This window comes from Amborella trichopoda, chromosome 7 (assembly GCF_054954075.1).
Source record: "Amborella trichopoda isolate Santa Cruz 75 chromosome 7, AtrichopodaSantaCruz75HAP2 v2.0, whole genome shotgun sequence".
Classification (NCBI taxonomy): Eukaryota; Viridiplantae; Streptophyta; class Magnoliopsida; order Amborellales; family Amborellaceae; genus Amborella; species Amborella trichopoda.
Window position 1 is genome coordinate 1,406,037 of NC_142342.1, and position 21,538 is coordinate 1,427,574.

At 37.3% G+C, this 21,538-nt stretch overlaps 1 protein-coding gene across 6 annotated transcripts; it reads right to left on the bottom strand.

Moving 5' to 3' along the window:
- Positions 1-1,058: 1,058 nt before the first annotated feature.
- EIN2 (NRAMP metal ion transporter family protein) lies at positions 1,059-13,969 on the bottom strand. Of its 6 annotated transcripts, none has more exons than XM_020668660.2 (8): positions 13,469-13,969; positions 9,946-10,922; positions 8,929-9,015; positions 8,659-8,769; positions 8,359-8,571; positions 7,882-8,079; positions 4,700-7,360; positions 1,059-1,500 (listed from the first exon to the last, which is right to left on the bottom strand). In XM_020668660.2, exons 2-8 carry the CDS (start codon positions 10,192-10,194, stop codon positions 1,144-1,146), a joined length of 3,876 nt encoding a protein of 1,291 aa, XP_020524319.2. In that variant the 5' UTR covers positions 10,195-10,922; positions 13,469-13,969; the 3' UTR covers positions 1,059-1,143. The 6 variants fall into 6 exon arrangements, with proteins under 6 accessions (XP_020524319.2, XP_088728129.1, XP_088728130.1 ...); XM_088872003.1 differs by having other exon boundaries at positions 9,946-11,132; positions 13,469-13,812; XM_088872004.1 differs by having other exon boundaries at positions 7,882-8,076; positions 9,946-11,037; positions 13,469-13,793.
- Positions 13,970-21,538: the final 7,569 nt, after the last annotated feature.

The following is a 21,538-nucleotide window of genomic DNA, read 5'->3' on the forward strand; positions in this document are numbered from 1 at the left end:
ATAGTGTGATAAGATAAATATATGAAAACTTGAAAATCTAAAAACTTGACAATAAAAAAATGTGTTACAGAGTGCACTATTTCCAAAACTTGAAATCCATTATTTCTCATGTCCATACATCTTGATGTCGACATGATCAATTTGATAATATTTGAGCATCAAATCAACCTCGTCTAGTGAAACTTTTGAGGTGGGCTCTAATTTGATTGTTTGGAGCCTCATCTCTATATAAACTATTTCCTTAAAGAAAAGGACAGTTTATATAAGGTTGCAACTTTAAAATGTAAAATTGTGGTGCACCTCAAAAATCCATCATAAAAAGTTGTTTTGATATTGAAAAACCCTCTAATTGATCATATCAACATCAAGATGTATGAACATGGAAAGAAAAATAGATTTTGAGTCCTAAAAAATATTGTCTTGTAACATATTATCTGAACCGTCCATTTTAAGATTTCCAAGTGTTTATAAATCTACTTGATTTGAACCATGATTTGAACCATATTTGGAGTTCAAAAGGTATACAGCTTATTGGATATTCTCCCCTAGATTTCTCCACCTTAAAAAAAAAGACGAGGCTGAATTGGAATACATAAACGGCATATTGCATGCTAAGACGTGCCTTAAAATGATATCTATATCTAATCAATCTCATAGCATATTTATGCCACTAAACTGGGTAAATGAAAGAAACTAGAGACAGTTATTTGTCTTGTAGTAATGCTATACAAGGAACAAGAGTTGTTCTAAATATTTACAGATTTTAACAAGTTGATAAATGTAAAATGTGTGTATGTATGCATGTGTATCTATATGGTCTATTCCCTAATACAACACTCTCTAATGGTGAACTTAGATTAGAGCACTGCAAATTTTTACAATAAATTAACCTGATTAGCGACATTTGATCTAGACGGTGCAGAGTGCCTTAACCTGTTCCATGAGGGCCGGGACCATAACATTTTCATACACTCACATACAGTAAAGGAAGCAAAACAAAACACAAAACAGCAAACATAAGGGGCTTCAAACCCCTGAAAGCGAAAAGAGGAGAAAACTTTGAGAGACCAACAGCTTTAAATAAATGTTCACATAAACCAAGAGATTTTACACGGTAAAACCCACCCAACCAACAAAAGAACCCTATGGAACTAATGAGGGTGGCAGCCCTTTCCTCAAAGCCTCATGATGAGTACCTGGAGTCTTATGCGACAACCTTCTCTTGTATCGCTTGAGCACTGAAGCCAAGTTCTCTTTGCCCTTGGGAAAAGCCACATCTCCTGCAGCGGTGCCTGTCCGCCCCTTTCTTGAGGCCACCGCTGCCTCGACATCCTTTATAAGGTCCAACAGCATGGAAGCACTTGTGCATTTTCCCTTTGAACCTTGCCCATTGGGAGTTATTGCATGGCCTGGTCTACGAAGGGCGATCGATGGGATTTGAAGGCAAAAGCAAGGGGCAAGGACTTGCCGGGGCTTGGAAAAAGCTGGATCGAGAATCCCCTGTTGCAAAAGCACAATTTAGATTATATACTTATATACATGCTCTTCTTTTTCCATTGTTTTGTTTTTAATGTTTGGTACTGCAGTGTTTAAAAACATGGGTTGGGCTGGAACTATTGAGTTCAGGAGCCTGAGTCATCAGTCCTACTTGGTGAGTCCCTAGTTGGACTGATGATTTTCAAACACAGAAATTTGGGTTATAGGGGATACTAAGAGAAAGACCTATGTTTCGCCTCTGGGCTTGCCAGGGCACCGAGCTGGCTTGCCCCAAGTCCCTAGTTGAGTCTCTGATTTTTCAAACAATGTTGTAATGTTTATGCTCCCCAGAATGCAGTGGCAGCCACGGTTTCAATTCACATAGATGCATGCATGCATGAATTCATAATATATATATACAAGTATATATACAGGCATAGGCAAGTAGATATACATATCTATACATGGAATCGTGAATGCACACATATCACGTGCATGTGATCTATACAAGCCATACTCATTAATGGCTACTAGAGACGAATTGTTCCTCGTATAACCGGGAAAAGCCTAAAGTCCATGAAAGTTGCTGGATTAAAATACGTCATTTTTTTGGAATGGAAACTCTCATAAACTCCTCAACATTGGTCTTGGTCTTTTTCTCTAGCCTTTTCTTTTTCTTCTTTTGGATAGGGTATGCATCATCATTTGGATGGGACAGCGATGGGAGTTACTATAAAGTGAGAGCAGCCATTCAAGGTGGAAGGCATGACTTGTATTTTTTTCCATTGCCCTGACAAATAATGAAAATAACCCCATCTAAAAATGGCTAGAAATAGTTATCAAATAAGGAAAAGACATGTATAGTTGAGCAAGGGGCACTTAATGTTTAATAAAGGTGAAAGCTACGGCCCTTCACCCTTCTTGCCCACATGTAGCATTTACTGCATGATTTACACTTTAGAAAATTCAACTTAATTTCATCAATATACATTTTCGTTATATAATAAATCTCTGTTAAGATACATTACCAGTATATAATAAGCCCCTTCGTAGAGTATTCAAGCTATCGACTTGTTAGATTGGATTTCATGAGCACATTTCTCCAGTTTGGTCACAAAGATGGACTGGAAATCAGCCAATTTCCACCAAATCTTTTACCTTATGTGCACAAAGCAGCCGATTTGCCAAATCTCAAGCAATGACCAAATAGGCCCATTGGAAAAAAGAAAAATAAAACAATATCTCAATTTCTCAATTTTTGCTTTTCATTTTCCTAGCTAAATAGGCCAAAAAAATAAATAAATATTTCCGCCATTCTGCTCCATCAAGGGTTATGCCCTCAATTAGACCATAAGTCACCACATCTCTTCTCACTTCTTCCATCTATGTCCTTTGGGCCTTTCACTCATCCTCATTGAGCCTTCCACTTGAACCAATCGCCCCTACTAACTGATGTTGTTTTAAGTCGATGTTACACATGACTAGACCACCTAAACCCTCTACTTTCCCTCATCTCATCGTCTATTGGAGCCACCCCTAAGTGCTTTCAAAAGTGTTTATTCCAAATTGTATCCTTTCTTGTATTGCTGTTCATCAATCTCAACATCCTCATCTCAACTACACTCATTCTACGAATATGTTATTTCTTGATCGCCCAACATTATGTCCCGTAAAGCATGGCTGGTCTTACAAAAGTCGTTAGAAATTCACCTTAAGTTTCATTAGTATGCAATGATCACATAAGACACAGGCTTCACCTAAAGTTTCATTGGTCTACAACGATCACATAAGACACCGGAAGCACCTCCGCTTCGTCCACCTAGCTCTAATGCTATGCGCAGCATCTTCCTTAATCTATCTATTCTCATGGATCATCAATCCAAGATATCAAATATAATCTCTTCTAGGTACTTCTTCGCCATTAATCTTAACTAATTCATCATTTCTACTCCTATTATTACTAAACTTGCATTCCATGTATTCTGTCTTAGTCAGCTAATTTTAAAAAGATTCAACTTCAACACATAATTATATGATTTATGCTTGACAAAATATTACTTTTTGAAAGTACATGTCCTTGGAAAGTGGTTCTATTGCTCAAATCAAAATTTGTGTTTCATACAATCAGCCGAATCTAATTGGATTATTGGTCGTTGCATAGAGAAATTCCAGTAGTTGCAGCTTCGTCAATTAATGCTGTGCCCTCTTGCCTTCTCTAATCAGCAGCTATTTAGCAGATTTAATATATTTTTGTAGCATCAATTACAGGTACTGGGCCTTCTTCCAAAATTTCTTGGATCTTGGATCCCTGCTTAATCGAATGATCTATAACCAACTGGCTTAAACTACTAGTGATTGTTTTATTTCAACAATTGGGATGGAAACGAATCTCTTCCAAATACTTCAAGTTTTCCAGTTTTACCTTGTCCCCAATTTGTCCATGAATCTTGCTCCGATTGAACAATTCAAATTGTTTGATCCCTTTTGAGGCACAGGTATCATCATAGATTCTGGACAAGACACCTCTAGTACATTATTTCAAGAGTAAAAGAATTCAAATATTCGGGCACTGGTTATTTAGATGTGTTTGTTACTTGTTTCTTTTACATCCCCATGAGTAATCTAAGTGTTTTCTCAAGTGCGTATTTTGTGGATGATGTTGCCACCTAAGCTATATACATATGATATCCATTATGGCAGTTGAGGGGTTTCCCATCATGGCAATTCATGGGGCCTCTTTCCTACTGATATTTTCCCTTCTTCTCCTGTTGACATAAATTTGTCAGTTACCATTCCATCATTCCAACTAGTATCCCCAGTTACAGTGTTATCACAAAGACACTCTAGGTGGGGCCTCAAGAGAGAATATCATCGCACAACAAAAGGGCGGCTTTGACTTGACGGCTAATAGTAAACCCTATCAATGTCACTGACTCTGAAGGTACCCATCAGGCATGCCTTTAAAAACATCAAAAATATTGATGATAACTCCAGATTGATTTGTGATAGATGGTGAGTATATTCTACACTAAAGAGATTTGGTGATGTTAACAAAGATCACAATATTAGAAGTATGTTGGAAAATCCTTGTAAGGAAAAAGATACTAACACTTAATGATTTATCTTTTTAGTCAATTCTTAAGATTGTGATATTCATTAAAATGCCAATAAAGATAAACATAAGATTAGGATCATTCACAAGCAAGGGAGTGTAGATACATACTTGGAGGCGGTTGAGGACATAAGTGTACTTTCCCCATAATTCTGGCCGACTCTCCATGAGTGAAAGCTCCAAAACACGATGTATGCACCACACCCCAAAGCTCACAACCAGGCTCACAGTCCAAATGCACCCCTCTCCACAGTTTGGGACTGAGGAAACCAGCATCTGGGCCAGTCCTGAATCATCAATCCTCGACCCAAACCTTCGATCAGCCGACAAATATCTTGAATCACCAGCATATGCCCGGCTTGATTCTCGAGCCTCAGCCTCATAAATAAATCTCTCTCTTGCAGCTACCCTGTCTATAAGTTCTTCATCCAAGCCACCACTTTGGGAGAACAACCACTCTGAGCTCTCTAATCTAAGGAGTTTCATTATGCAATATCTCAAGGACTGAAGCACCTCAGCCTCACAAGTAGCTTGGTACAATGCAACGTCATGTTGAGTACCTCTTTGTTGGCTCTCTAATGCCCGAGGAGCACTAGGCCTGCCATAAAGTTGGTCAAAGGGCTGCCTGGACCAAAGGGAGTTACTGGTATCTTGGTCTGAGTGCAATGAGAATGCTTCTCTGTGGAGCTTAGAGGGCGAAAGCTCATCAAAAGCCAAAGGACCTCGCTCAGCCCTTGATCTGATGTGTGAATACGGTGGTTGTATGGAAGATGTAGTTCTCCCACCGATAGATAAAGATGGGCTAATGCTGTTGCTCCATGGGTTGTTGTTAGTATCAGTAGCTAATTGACTCCAACACGAAACTCCGAGCCCTGATATATCTGGCAAACTGTGGTACTTCTTTGCATAGCTATTGGACCCAGAATTGTCATTGCTCACAATGGAGGAAGGAGGATTATAGTACGGTCGAGAATCAGATGGTAAATGGGTTGACATTGCCATGCTTATCATGCCTGAATCATGAGTTGAGCCTAAATCATTTTTCCCCATGGCATAAGCAAGAGAATCAGTATAACTAGAGAGCAAAGAAGAAGGATCTCGGGCCATTGTATCAAGGGGAGCCAATGGATCCATGTTCTTGTTCATGCTAGTTCTGTTAAGAAAAGAAGCGGCCTGACAGCCATGTATGGTGGCTGGCTGATAGTCCCGGTTCTCCTGATATGGAGGCAGGCGCAAACTAGAGTAGCGCCGCTCATTATCAAGTGTGCTGAAGCTGGATCTCATTCCATATGCATCAAGCGGAGGAATTTGAGACGACCAAGTTGGAGACCCAATCAAAGCCCCATAAGATGAATGCTCTAAATTGCTCTGGTTCAACTGTTGTCTTGGAGAAGAATCCATAGACTTGGGCAAGAAATCAAAACCCCGGTCTATTTCTTGGGGGCTATACATGGAATGCTCTGGCCCAATAGCTTCATTTCCCATCTTTCCCGAATTAATAAAGGGTTTCCCAGCCAACATCTGATCAATCTTCTTGAGCTTTGCTTCTGGTATTGCCTGTCCGTGAAAATCATAAAGCTTCCTCCAAAAGTCATCAAGAACAGCAGCAAATTGCCGTCTAGCCGCTCGACCCAAGCCGGATAGTCTCGAAAGGCTTCCACTTCCACTTCCCCCATCTTCACTTTTGCCACTAAAACTCCTAAATGACCCTGGTCCCTCATGCATTGATGTGGGAGTAGTTGCAGAAGCCCCTCCAGATGAATCCTCATGCTCCCAAACATCTGTATCATCGTCATCTTTCTCTATTTCTAGATCTGCTTCAACTTCTCTAGTTACTGGAATAGGACCTTGGGATTCAACACTCATAGGTGTTTCCTTAACTTCTAACCCAGCATCAACATCAATCTTCTCTATTGTTGGCACTGAAACTGAAGCCGTATCTGACTGGAGTGATACCTTGGATGCAAGTTTCAAGGACTCAGGCTGACTTTGATTAACATCCAATGGCCTAGATCGATCCACCTCTACAATGCTTTGAGCCGAGAAGGCTTTTTCATCCACAACTGAGCTTTTCGCAATACTGTCTGAGACAACTTCAGAGGGAGGCATATCATCCATGGGTTTCTCATCCCGATCATTCCTGAGCTTATCTGACATTATTTGGTCCAGATTCTCTGATGATCCATGAAAAGTTTGCAACTCCAAATTCCATGTTTGAGCATCAGGCCTGTCATTTGCTGACTTTAATGGAGTAGCAGCCAACCAAAGCATCAAACTGATTGAGGTGAAACCAATAACAAGTAATATTAGATAGGGTAGAGCAACATTGCTCCCCATGTTCCACCTCAAATTACCAATCCAGTCACTATCACCAAACACCATCTCAAGAACGAAGAAAATGTTTAGAACCAACATCCCGAAAAAGGAGGTCCACGAGAAGATTTCAATAAACAAAGGGATTTTGTAGGTACCCATTATGGAGCTTGAAGATGCTATCCTAAAGAGGGGTATCACAGCAGATGGAAGCTGCAAACCCATTATGACTTGAGAAAAAATAAGAAACTGATACACCCCTTCAGCCCCGTAAAACCAAACACAAGATAAAGCTGGGATGATAGTGAAGGCTTTTATTATCACACGTTTACAAAGACCACGACCTAAAAAACCATGGAACACTGATCTTCCACCAATGTCACATGTTAACTTTGTAATCCAACTTGCACAAAATATGACCAAGAAAAATGTGAAACGTGCTGTAGAACTCCTGAATATCTGCATGAAGATATGACCCAGTTTATAAGTAGATATGTCACTAGTGACCCATTGGATAACAATCAGAACTTGCTCTTAAATCGCTGTAGGTCGAATGAAATAAAATAGAAAAAACGATGAGATAAGGAAACCAAAAAATGTAAAATCACAGTTGTGAATGTATAGTGATGGAATATTTAGTTTTAAAAACTCTAAAATGAAAAATAAATAAAGATATGGTTTCAGGATCTAGGAAGACTCATAAAAGCATTAATAATATAGCGCCACGATATCACTAAAGGATATTTAATCAATCCATATATACTGGCTTTGGGCCAATATACTTTTATTTTTAATTCCCTCAGGCATTGGCTTAGCTGTAAGGGTAAGGGAGGTCAAGGGTTCAAACCCTCCAAGTTTGTCCTGAATAGCCCAAACAAGCTAACCTAGACTTCTCTTTGGTACTCCATAAATACTAGGAGAGACAAGCCGTAAAAAAGATACTAGCTAAACATCATTGGAGAAAGAGATTAGAGGAAAACCTGATCCATTAGCAACAAAGCATCCTGAACAGTGAGCACTGAAAGGCCAGCACCATGGAAGACAGTTGCTGCAGAGCTCATAAGCACATAATTTGCCAATAAAATACCACTAAAAATTATTGTGATTGCCACAAAATGGTAATGGCAAACCGTCCCCAGTGAAATATTTGGCGATCTTCGGCACTGCTGCTCTTCCTGCTGGAAGTCCAAACAAACTAAAGCTTAGAAAGTTCAAACAGAAACTTACTGTTTAATGAGTAACGATCTTAAGAGATCTGCAAACTAACAGAAACCTTATGGTTGCAAAACGGACTAGGGTTGAATATTTTTTGAAGTGTGCTATTAGTTACAACAATGAGGTATAATAGGTATAATGTAGCAGCATCTCAAAGGCCAACAAAACTACAGCTGAATATTATGATCAGATATTATAGATATTACAACGAAACTAAAACTAAATGCCATTAATTACCATACCTGTACAATGGTTGAGTGCATATAAAAATTGTGAGGCAAGATACTAGCACCAAGAAGACTCATGAGTGTGTATAAACTTTCTGCTTTCACCTTAGGAACCATTCCATTTGAACTAAAAGGAACATCTGCCTGGCTGGTGAGTACTCCATATACAAAAAAAAATAGTATGAAGCCTGCCATGCATACACAGAGCATTTTTGCCCTTTGATTCCCCTGCAACATGAAAACCCACAAAGGTCCAAACAAGAAAACCACCAAATGATTTGACTGTGTTGAAAGAAAATCTACAATTCATCTTACCAGTAGTGCAATGATAATGGGAAACGAAACATCATTAATCGTTGTGAAGAGGAGACATTTAAACAGGTCGAGGCCAAGCAGAAGATTAAGCCCAAGTGCGATTCCCAGAATCTGACATAGTCAATGCAAACATACATTACGTTTGCATTACACTAGATCCAAACATAGCAGTTAACCATGCAATTTAGAGACCTCTTTCACTTCATAACTCTCATTGGGAAATACATAGTCCTGGTTTCCAACCATAAATTAAGTTAAGAAGCACAATACCATAGTCAAATCCTGCAAAATCAATGACAGCTCTGCTTGAATTCCCAAAAACATTCGCATGGGCCTGGTGTACTCCTCCTCACAGATCTTTCCCAACAAGCATGCCAACATGTACAAAATGACAAAGTTACTATTTTTTGGGTGAATAACAAAGTTCAATATTAAGTAGCCAAGTGCCAGACATTCAAACAGAATGGATATAGACAAGAAATACATATCAATAAAACCAAAGCACCACTCCAACAACGTGAACTGTAATGCGTGCATCATAGCAGATGAGTTTCAGCACGGAATTTGTTTTTTTGAGTAAACGTGTTTTTTGATTTAGATGTTAATTTAATAAATTTTAACTGCAGTTTCAGCAAGGATTGAAAATTTTAAATCCATAGACTGGCCATATTATCTAATGATCATAATCCTTTGTAAATCCATAGACTGGCCATATTATTTATTCATCAGAATCCTTCTGAAGGCATTACTTAATTTCAGTAATCTAAGCTTCAAAAACCTCTTTTTTCTTTCCCCTTATTAGGCCCCTTTAAGGACCCCTCTAGCATATGTCAAATTATCAGGTTAAATACCCAGAAGTATTGCAAGTATTTATAAACCCAAAATACCTAGTGTAGATAGAATTCGGGACATATTCCTTAATATTGAGCCCAATAAGCTAATTAGATACATAGAACTAATAACTTGGAGTTGCCGAACCATACACATGCATTATTACCGTTAGAAAATAGAATTAATGGTACCAAGATAAGTAGAACTAATAACTTCCTAGTGGGACCATTAAACAACATCGCTACAAAAAGGAAGTGATTTCAAATAGCATTAAACAAATTGAACAGGAGATCTATACTTGTTTTCTAGCTTGGAGTGAAAGAATCATTGAGGTTAATATGCAGGAAATTGTTTTAGCCTTATCTCAACCATCTCGGAAGTAATAAGGAAAAGTTTTAACAAAACTACTGCTAATGAAAAAGAGTAAAATATAACAGTTATGATAAAAATAAGCACCTGTGCAAGATTCCTTCCAGTGACCATGCCAATACGTGCTGCAAGAGACTGACATAATATAGCAATCAAGTTAAAAATGAAAAGCAGTAGCACAAGATCAAATCCAAAACGAGCACCGCCTTCAATGGCTGCAGCCCACTTGCCCGGGTCAATATACCCCATAGAGATCAGCAGAGCAGGTGCAAAGAACGGACAGATCCGTGATGCCATACTGGGTATCTGTAGCTCACTTGAGATATCAGTTTCCATGAGTGCATGCAACTCTTGAATTACATCAGAAATTGTTAATAATTAATACAGGCGATGTCGGCAGATATCTCCCACGCCCATATACTCTATTGCAGCCAAAAATCCTCAAAAGGAGCATTGGAAAGCACAATGAGTATGATCACACAAAAGAACCTAATTGAGATACAAGATTAAAATCCTGTTTAATAGTATTATATGCCCCAGGGGTGGCTAGAAAAGGTGATCTCTACCAAGTTGTAGTTGGGGAAATTTACTCAAATGAACTGCAAGACAAAGATACCTCAATCCTGACTGCCATGATAATTGATGTCATAGGGATGCATAAATGCATCCCCCAAATTGTCATCCATCAGGACATTTAGGAGTCTCATTGTTGACCATCTTCGGGCAAAACCACACCAAGACAATAAGCAGCTGTTTATTAGAAGAGCATATAATGCTGAAATGATATGAAAGCCATGACAAAACAAACACTCCAAAAGCACTCTGCCTCGTTAATTTTCTCAGCCCACACAAAATCCCCACCAAAAGAAGCTGCTAGCATGAGATCTGACTACTAAGCCTTGATTCTCTACCCAAAAAGTCAAGCTACAATATTCCCTTTGATAAAGTATTCAAACGCCCTTGCCAGCAATGCGAGAGATACAATTACATTTGAATATGTTGTTCAATGTGCAGAAGACCAACATCCATCCCGCACCCATCCATAGGAAACTCAGCCATGCACTCTGTGGATGGCATCCTCAAGTTACAACTTAAGTCATGTCATATACTACAAAGCAATGCCTAGTACAAGTAAATAGAAGGAGTTTCCAAAGACAAATATGCCACCAAGGGAAAGTCCTGACACCAAAAATAGAAAATCAACCACCTATTCATCCCCATGCATTTATTCAGTTTGAAGATACAAACATCAGTGTAAGAAGTCTCCTGTAAAACTGAATTCAAACATCAAATTAGTATTTTTAAAAGAAACTATAGCAGATAAACAAAAGACAACAAGACGGAAACCACATGAGAATGCAAATCGAAATGAACATGAGGAATAAAAAACACAAGCAGCAGACAGATTTCTTCATATGGACGTAGGTCAGATGTACAACCATGAAACCCTAGAGCAATAAATGCAAAACTGTTTTATTGTATGCAGAAAATGGATGTATCAAGATTCAAAATTCACCATATTCACCCAAAACCCAAAAATACTCATCATATCAAGAAATCACTCAAACTTAGTCATTACTGACAATGCAGATACTTCAACGAATGAAGTCTCACAGGAGAAATGTCTCAGTCAAAAGAAATATGAGATGAGTGCAGGAAATTAACACTCCAAATAATATGCAAGGAATTTAATACCCACAGAAGAGAACTCAGAAATCCACATGGAATCAATTACAAAGTTGATTTCTTCTGATAACTCTGTATTATGAACAGATCATAAATTCATGATAAATCAGAAAATCTTCTCACAGAAGAACATGAACTGGAATAAGCAGTTTCACAGTTTTACATCATTAAGTGGGACAACAATGGTAATATTTGCACCAAAAGGCAAAGAAAAAACATGCAGTATACTCAGACAGAAACATTCACAAGATACTCACGTGGTGGTAGCACAAGTAGTAGAAGATTGATATAGCATGTTACTCTTTTATTGGTATTTTTATTATTGTCATCATCAACATCATCTCCATCTTCATGACTATCATTATTACTACTGCTACTAAGACTATGCTAGGAGATGGGGCTAAACTTCCGATTCCTAAAAGGTTCGGCATTAAATCACTTAGTAGAACCAGTTCCTCAAGGAAGATGCTAGTGAGTTCCCACCAAGTAAAAATGGAAATAACCAACTGCAGAATGAAATCTCAGATAAAAATCAATAGATATTTAAAAATATAAAAATTGTCATGGTGTTCAATTACCCAGAAAAGCAAGAAGTTCATATCAAATGATAACAAATACATTGGCAAGCATCATAGATCAAATACTAAGAAAAAAAATACAATTATTATTGTGTGAATTTGACAAAATCTTCCATTTAATTTAGTTTCCAATTTTGCTTGGTCGACTTGATTTCATTCAAGGGAAAAAGAGAAGAAAAGAAAAAGGAAAGTATCAGGTTTGTAGTAACTCAGATAGCTCAACATAATACCGGGGGGAGGGGGGAGGGAAGTAAAATGCTTCCCAATTTTACAAATGGGAAGAAAAATATCATACCAAACACCAGAAAGCAGAAACACTACCCGAGCTCATGAGAGGAACAACACGAGCAAACCCAGCAGCTTAAAAAAAATAAAAATAAATAAAAAATAAATAAAAAATCATGCGTCCAAATTACATTAATTCCCTGTGTTTTTCTAGTTCTGAGTTGCCAAAACATTGTTCTCTTCCCTTCTCTCTTTTTGAAAGAAACAGATTCAGACACTAGAGAAAAACAACAAATTTCTATCAAACAAAATCAATGGATTTATAGCCCAAGGAAATGGAAAAGAAAGAGAAAGTAGGGTTCACAAAAGGTTGCCCAATTCAGCAAATCAATAGTTACAAGTATGTGGAGTTCGACTTCTCTTTCAGTGAAGATTTAAGGTTAGAACAGATTAACAGCCCACCATTTGATTCTCTCCTGTAACAGGTAGCCGTTGATGTCCCAAAAAATAAATTTTTATGACTGGTAAACACAAAAACTCAGTTGATTTAAAAGTGGTTTTCTCATAGAATATTACAACTAAGATTAACTTTGGGTCCTCCACTCAAAATTTAGCTTTGTGCTAGAACAGGGAGCTTTTTCGATTTTCACATAAAGCCTTCAAAAAGTACACAGAAAAATTAAGTGGACTTACAGTTTCCACTATGATTCAATTAGACACAAAGATTCAGGCTTAGGGCTTCATTTCACTTCCAAGAAAACAAGGTTTTCACTCATAATTACAGAATTGGTTGGATCTATAGTCCCTTCCAACGAAACACTAGCTTTACAATTTCAGAACACCGGACCGTTCAAAAGAGTAAATACCATTAATGCCCCACAGCAAGCTCCATAAAACTACTAAACCACAAAAACGCATAGATTTACGAAGCTTCTCGACTAATAAGTAGGGCAAAGCAACGAAAACAACGACTCTCACACTGAAACCTAAAGCTCCCATTGATGCGAGTTATGAATCGCGTATATTCCACCATGAGACGAAAGAAAAGTGTTCATTTTCCAGTGGAACTTTTATCAAGGAACTAGGTATTGGACTTTAGAGTTAGGGTCCGTAGGTCTCACCTCTCAGAAGAGTGTAATTGGACGAGAAGCCGCCATTAATGTCTGAGACGAGCTTTGTCTGATAAAAGATTTGGGGGCAACACAGTCCCCTGAGTAATGAGTGCGCAGAAAACAACACATGGGCCTAAAGCTCCCCTAAACAATAAGAGAGACAGAGAGAGAGGAAGATCCCAATGTTTTTCAGAGAGGGGGGCCAGTCACATTTTTAAGATAATCACACTTTAGAGAGAGAGAGAGAGAGGGGCCAGTCACATTTATAAGAGCATCACACATTTTAGAGAGAATCACATTTTATTTTTTTCCTAAATAATACTGGGCTCTGAATAGAGAGAGAAAGGTGTCACAATTCACAGTTTTAGAGGGAGAAAGGCATTCATTTTTTAAGAGAGAGAATCACGATGAGGGAGGCCAGTCACAATTTTAGAGAGAGACATTTTTTGTTGCCCAAAATAACCGGTTTTGAATAGAGAGATGGAGAGGCGTCACAATTTTAGAGAGAGACATTTTTTGTTGCCCAAAATAACCGGTTTTGAATAGAGAGATGGAGAGGCGTCATAATTTAAGAGAGAAAGAGGTTGACAATTTTCTAGAGAGAGAAACGCAATCAGTGAGATGAGGCCAGATATAGAGAGGATAATCACAATTAGTAATAAAAAAGAGAGGCCAGTCACGGAGCGTAACAAATTTTTAGAGAGAGAGAGAGAGAGAGGCAAGTCATATTTTTAGAGAGTAACAATTTTTAATTTTTCCATTAATAACAGGGCTCCCAATAAAGAGAGGCGCATAATTTGAGACAGAGTCACATTTTTAGAGAGAGAAAGTCAAACTTTTCCTAAAATGAACAATGCTCTGAATCTTGTTAATTACACTTATAAATGATAAATGCCTATATAAGATGAAATATTTTCAATACATTAAATATATAAATTTAGTATTTACCATTTTTATCTACTTTTGATTTAGCTATGTAGAGAGAGAGAGAAATTTTATATTGATATTGATTACCATACATTTTTGGTCAATTATAATGAGGAGAGAGAGAGCATTCTTTGATTTGTTCCATTGCCCCTTTAGAGAGAGAAAGAAAGCTCTGTGGCCTCTTTAGACCCTCCTCAACTGTTGAGACTAGAGAGAGAGAGAGTATGGGGCTCCAAATTGGTTTAGAGAGAGAAACGTGCATGGCCCCACCGTTTGTGAGAGAGAGAGAGAGAGACGTACCCATACTTCCCGCTGGTGGCATTCCAATTTGTTTAGAGAGAGAAATAAAGGCTTTTGCTCTTTGTCCTCATTTGTTTTAGGACAAAATTACCCTTGGGACCTTTGGACACTTCTGTAGGCATTGGAGTGATAACTGATGATGCTAAGTAGTTTTGTAGTTAAGAGTGACTAGTAAATAGAGAGAGAGATGGTCAGTGGTTTTATAGTTACTGTGACCAGTAAATAGAGAGGAAGTTTTGTAGTTAGTCTGGCTAGTAAATAGAGAGAGAGTGAGATTACATAGGAAAGACTAGAGAGAGAAAGAGAAGTGGATATAGAGGAAGAGAGAGAGTATGAGGTATACCGACACAAAGAGAGAGCTAGAGAGCTTAGCTCGAGACTTTAAGGCCACTTGCATTTAACCAACTTTTCTCTCTCCCTCTCTCTCTCTCTCTCTCTCTTATCCACACTCTCCTTGCATATATGTATGCATGCCTTTTCGCCTCCGGTAGGGGTGGCAATTGGTCAGGTCCAACAAGATTCGGATATAGACCCAAATAGTATTTAGGTTTATGGATTTGGACCCAAACTCAAACCGGTCTAAATTTTGGATCTGGACTTGACTTTTTGAGTTGGGTTTGGTCGGATCCATTGCCATCATATGATTATGATTTTTTTTTTCTTACCATCATATACCCATATTATTGGCAACATTTATAGTATTGCACAACATCTATGAATACCAACATATACCTACATTTCTTATTGTTTTATGTAATAACTGGAAATTCATATTGGCAACATGTATGAATACCCATGTAACATATACCAATATCATTAGGGTCTGGTCCGGTTGGATCGGGACCTAAATAGTATTCGAGTCTATGTTTTAGACTTGGACCCAACCTTTCGAGTCCAAAACTGAACTTATACCTGGACTCGAGATCAGATCTACCTGTGGGGTCTCAAGTTTGGACGGGTCCATTGTCACCCTTAGCCTCAAGGTTGATCCTAAGCCTAACAATGGCTCTCTCTCTCTATCTTTCCTATCCTCTCTCTCTCTACATGCATATAGGTTTGTGTGCATTCATTTGCGCCTCAGGGTTGGCTGTAAGCCCAACAATGGTCGGGTTTGTGATTGAACTATGTACGTCTAATGCTATAACCTATACCCAAGTTTGTCTCTCGTTATATATATTTCTTCTGGTTTTGCCGTAATTTTTTTTTGTTATTTCTAGGGCAGTCAGATGCCACAAATATTGGATGGATCCATTTTTGGGGCAGTCTTATGTTGAAAACGGGCCGCCTTATTGTCCCACATGGTGGGTATAAAGCTATCCAATATCTCGAGCAATATACCCCTTTAAATTATAAAAGAAAAAGTTTACATAAGGTTTACAAAAGTAAGGTGCATCTAAAAAATCGGTAGATAAGAGTGTTTAAAAAAGTCAAAGAAAAAAAAAAAGTGTTTTGAAGTTAAAAATTTTTTCATCGCAACAGTGAGATGTATGGATATAAATAAATAAAAATTTTCAAAATCCTAAAAATAATACATCTTGTAACATGTTATCTTGTCTATTTTAAAACTTTCAAATGTTTATAGATCTACTCGATCTGTATCACTTTTTGGACATTTAAATCTTGTAATTAGGATTAAACATAAACTTTCAAGACATCATAAAGGTTTTGACAGCTGAGCTACATCTTCCGATAAAATTTAGATATGCAACTTACTTGTATTGTATAAAGTGGACACTTCACCCAATTATAAAAAACAAAAAAATTGAGAGGTCCAATTTTCCTAACATTGAACTAGCGGTGGCAATGGGTCGGGTGGCTTGGCCCCATCTGAGCCTAAAAATCTAGGGCTTGGGCCATAAAATGTGGCTCGAGGGCTAGGCCATGGTTAGGCATGGGCTAAAGTCAACTCGATTTCGACCGAGCCCAGCACTGCCAGATAAGGCTTGAGTCGGGCATGGGCCAAGGCCTTTTTGGCTTGGGTTGAGCAGGGCAGGGTTGGACTTGGGTCTGCCCTTTGGGTACTAGAGCCCGACCAAATCCGGCCCATAGCCAGCTCTACATCGAACCCAAAATTCTCATTAGTCAATGTGATCATCATCGATTTAATGAGGGTTCCATCTTATAGATATCTAAACTGATTTATGATGTGAGGTTTACATGAGGTGTTTTTTTGTAATGTAAAAGTATGACGCACTTCCAAATTTCGTCTGGTTTGAAAATGTGCGGTCGACGCAATAAAAAAAAAAAAAAAAAGGCATATATCAAGTACATCTATAAACATTTGAAAATAAATTGATCATATAATTTGTTACAAGATGTATATTTTTTGGACTTGAAATTCTTTATTTATTTATTTATATATGTACATCTTGATGTCAAAATAATCAATTAGAAGGCTCTCCAACATCATAACGTTTTTTTCTATTAGATTTTTTAGGTGCATCTTACTTCCATAATGTTTTTTTCTACTGGATTTTTGAGGTGCATCTTACTTCTAGTATGAGGTTACAAACACTCTTTTGACCTTTTCCTTTATTATAAAATCTGGATAAGTTTTGTGTACATAGGCATACGAATATGTGTACATTCTTATATTTTCCACACCATTAATACATGGATCTGGTTTTTATGTGGCTAAACCGGCATATGTAGAAATGCGGGCCTCTTAATAAATCTATTTTTTAGATGGATTTTAAGACTTAATTTTTAAGGTCATGTAATCTCTAACATGGAGATCATGAACATGAAAAATAAATAAATTTTAAAAAATTTAAATAATAATTCTAGTAAGAAAACATTTGGACGGTTAGTTTCCATTGTTTTTTGATCGAACACCTACTTGCATCCATCTTCATGATGGATACTTTACACTTTATGGACTACATATGTAAAAATGCGGTCCAACCTGCGTGAAACAATTTTCCTTAATGCATTCATAGGATAAAACCTTCAATTCATTAATCATCATCATGTCCATAAGATGAACATTTATTGAATCAACGATGATCAAGTCAACACAAGAGTGATCCGATGTTTCCAATAGCGTACTATTAAAGAATTGGATCTGTTTATTATTTCAGTGTCAAACTACCATAGAAACAATGAAAAAAAATAGTTATGATGTTTACAATGTCAGACCGGTGGCAAAACTAGAATAATAAAAAAAAAAATTGACGGCAAAGAGGAATTTCTGTGTAAAATATTGGAAAACTATATAGTAAACTATAATTATGTACGAACCAGCTAGTTCTTGCTAGGTACAAACCGATCCCTGACATAACCAATTGGTTATGTCAAGAACCAACCGATCAGACCTTACTTTTTACTTTTTTTATTGTTTTTCAAATTTTTATTTTTATTTTTATTTTTATTTACTTGACCATATAGCTTATTTCACAATCTAGAGCGAATTTCCGGATTGGCTATTTAGGTCACCATTCTAATTTTTTGAACAACCTGATTCTCGAAACACAAATTCCCTCTCTCCCACTGGCACTTCTTTGCACGAAGAACATGCTTCTTTCTCTAATCTATACAAAGTGCACATGCCCTCTCTCTCTCTAACTTATTCCTCAAAGCATGCATGCCCTCTCTCTCTTGATTTATGTATTTTTGCATCAAGCAATCATATAATGACGTAATATCCCCCATCTCTCTCTTGATTTATGTATTTTTGCATAAAGCAATCATATAATGACGTAATATCCCCCATCTCTCTCTTGATTTATGTATTTTTGCATAAAGCAATCATATAATGACGTAATATCCCTCATTAAAGCTATAGGCCATGCTCATCAAATTCGTGGGAACAATGAAGAGGAAAGGGGAGTAAAAATGTCAAAGTGGTTGTTTTATTTAATGATGGGGTTTCTAGGAGGCCTAGGTTTTATGAAAACAAAATAAAACCCCTCCTCAAATCCTTATCAGAAAAGTACTTTTTTGTGACGAAATCTCTATGATGGCTCTAAAATTAAATTTCAACACTGACAATAAATTTTGAAATCCAAAAAATGGCAGAGATCTTACGGATATGTAAACACTTATTTTTAAAACAAAATAGTTGGGCTAGATAATTTGTTACAATATACACTAAAACTTGAAATCTTTTTTTTTTTTTTTTTTTCACAACTATAATTTCAAGTCGAGATTATCGATATAAAGGTTTTCCAATACTTACAATTTTCAATGAGTTATGAGATGAGGATTTACTTATTTTGATAGGACTATCACTCTATATAACCATTTTCCTTTATTCAAAGTAAAAATCTAAGCCAATATTTTGAAAGGTGTGGTTTGTGTAAAGCCAAAGCTCTAAACAATCAAAGTAAAGCGCACATTCAAATAGTATCAAGAAATATAGTTTCAATACTGGAAATTTTTGTGATAGCTTTCAAATATATTTTCATATTTAATTATTAAATTTAAAGTTTTAAAAATAGTGCAGATCGAACAAATATATGATAACTTGAAAATCATGAAAATTGACGGTCCAAAAATGTGTTACAAGATGCACTATTTCCAAAAACTTCAAATCCATTTTTTTTTCTCATGCCCATGCATCTTGATGCCGAGATGATCAATTTGAGGATATTTGAGCATCAAAACAACCTCTTCTAGTGAAATTTTTTAGGTAGGCTCTAATTTGATTGTTTAGAGCCTCGGCACTATATAAACTTTTTCCATATTTAAAAGTAGGGAACTTCATCGAAATAGAAACAAGAGGTTAACTATTCAAAAGATACGTGTGTATTAAAATTAAATCAAAAGACATATATAGCGTTAAATTGCTCATCTTTTATGAGTAATTTGATAAATATTGTTCATCTTTTATGAGTAATTTGATAAATGTTGTTCATCTTTTATGAGTAATTTGATAAATTTTCCAATTAAAAATATTGTACGCATTTCAATCAAAAGATTTAGCATTGCGAGCCAAAAATAACGTCACGAATTAATTATAGCAAGTACAATTTGTGCATGTGATCTTTGTTTTCGATTCTTTCATAGCCATCCGATCAAAATTAGACAACCGCAAGTCCCCATATATGGTTTCAGGAACTGACACTAAAAGAACGACGATCAACGAGACGAAACAACGTCATGTATTGATTATTTTTAAACAAAAATAATTTATGCTAGTCTGTGCCATTATCATCAACTTACTAAAATTCATCCATCAAGATCCGAAGGCATAACATTTGATGTTCTTAAGCTATCGTCTAATTATTGGTCGAATGACTAGCAATGAACGAACAACAATGTTTTATATTAATTATTTTTTAATAAAAATAGCTCGGACTACTATATATAATTATTATCAACTCATTGACAACTCTCACAGACAGCTTTCAATCTCCACATGTATAAAATGCACGTGTATGGGCTCATGAAAGGCTTTTTTCCTTGATACCAAAAAAGACTCTAGGTAGAGGTGATCTAGTAGGTACTACAACATGATGTCTTGAGCTTCATTTTCACTAAATCGGAATCTAACATTCAAAAAAATGTTTAGCCCTTTATGGCCTAGTAAAATTATTTAAGCCCAACAATAGCTAAAGCCTAGGCCGAGCCAATTAAAAGGAAAGAAAAATAATCGCTAAACAAACACAGGTCGTAGGTTCTCACACCACATTTTGGAACTTAGACCCTAGTTTTTCAATTTTGGACTAATCGGGCACCCGGCTTGGGTTAGCAATGGATCCAAACCTGACCTAAGATCCGAGAGGTGGACCTAATCCGAATCCACATATGAGTCTAAAAGTTGGACCTAACGGGTCTGATCTGGGTCTAAATTTTGGAACTAAATACTATTCGGGTCTGGGTTTGGGATTAAGTCCAATAATATTTTTGGGTTCCAGTATATGAAATATATTTAAATATAGTTAAATACATTAATATTTTAACTTTTGAGTCGGGTCCAGGTCTCACACTATATTTTCAAGACCGGTACTGGGTTTGGGTCCTGGTCCAGCTAGACCCGACGCAACCCGACCCGTTGCCACCCCAACATCCAGCCTGCAGCCAACCCTGAGATTACTCCCAAAATAATTGACACACAAAATAAATATTTGGAAAGATCAAGGTTAATATTGTCAACAAAAATTTTTGCCACATGAATTAGGTGAAAAATAATATTTTGAATGCGGGGGGCGTGGGGGCACATGAGACAATATAAAATTGATCTTAAAGAAAAAGATGGTACCACTTTAATGGAGGTAAGAAATATTGTCAACGGTTCCATAACTTTTGCTAAGGTCTAGAGAGAGAACCTCAAAGATAAGGCTATTGTGGAACCCACGCGCCAAAGGGAAATGGTGACGTGGTACACGGCCATTCGTCCACGTAGAGGTGAAGCCACGGGCTTCGAGGACACTTGGCGGCCTGTGATTGGCCGAGAGGAGGCGGTGCCACGGGCTCAGGGAGGCCTAGAGAGAGAATTCAGTTGCTGCCCTAGAGAGAGAGACTTGGGTCTCCTGCCTAGAGAGAGAGAGAGAGAGGGGGAGAGGAGAGAAGATGATCTCTACCGAATACTGGGAATTGGGTCGGGCAGACCGGATAGGGTTCTAATGGTGGGGTATGAGTCCAGGTCTAGGTCCGGATCAAGGTCCGGGTCGAGCTTAGATATGCCAAGTTGGGTTGGGTTGGGTCCGGATTGAGCTCACCCTAAACTAATATATATTAGTACAAACCAGTGATTAAAAAATAGATCGGTGACCTAGATCAGGCACCTCAAAAACATGTCTAAATCGGTGAGTTGGTAGTCCGAATTGCTCTCTTACTATACATAAAAAATAGTGAACCGGTAAAAAAATATGTGAAAAACAGTGAACTGGCCAAAAACCAATCCAGATT

What these genes read in the sequence shown, in the direction of transcription:
- EIN2 (XM_020668660.2), bottom strand. Translation starts at nt 10,194, where the DNA reads ATGGAAACTGATATCTCAAGTGAGCTACAGATACCCAGTATGGCATCA. An exon ending in CTGGAAGGAATCTTGCACAG is followed by an intron (nt 9,016 to 9,945) that starts GTGCTTATTTTT and finishes TTGTTGGGAAAG; the next exon opens with ATCTGTGAGGAGGAGTACAC. An exon ending in CTTTGTTGCTAATGGATCAG is followed by an intron (nt 7,361 to 7,881) that starts GTTTTCCTCTAA and finishes ATCTTCATGCAG; the next exon opens with ATATTCAGGAGTTCTACAGC.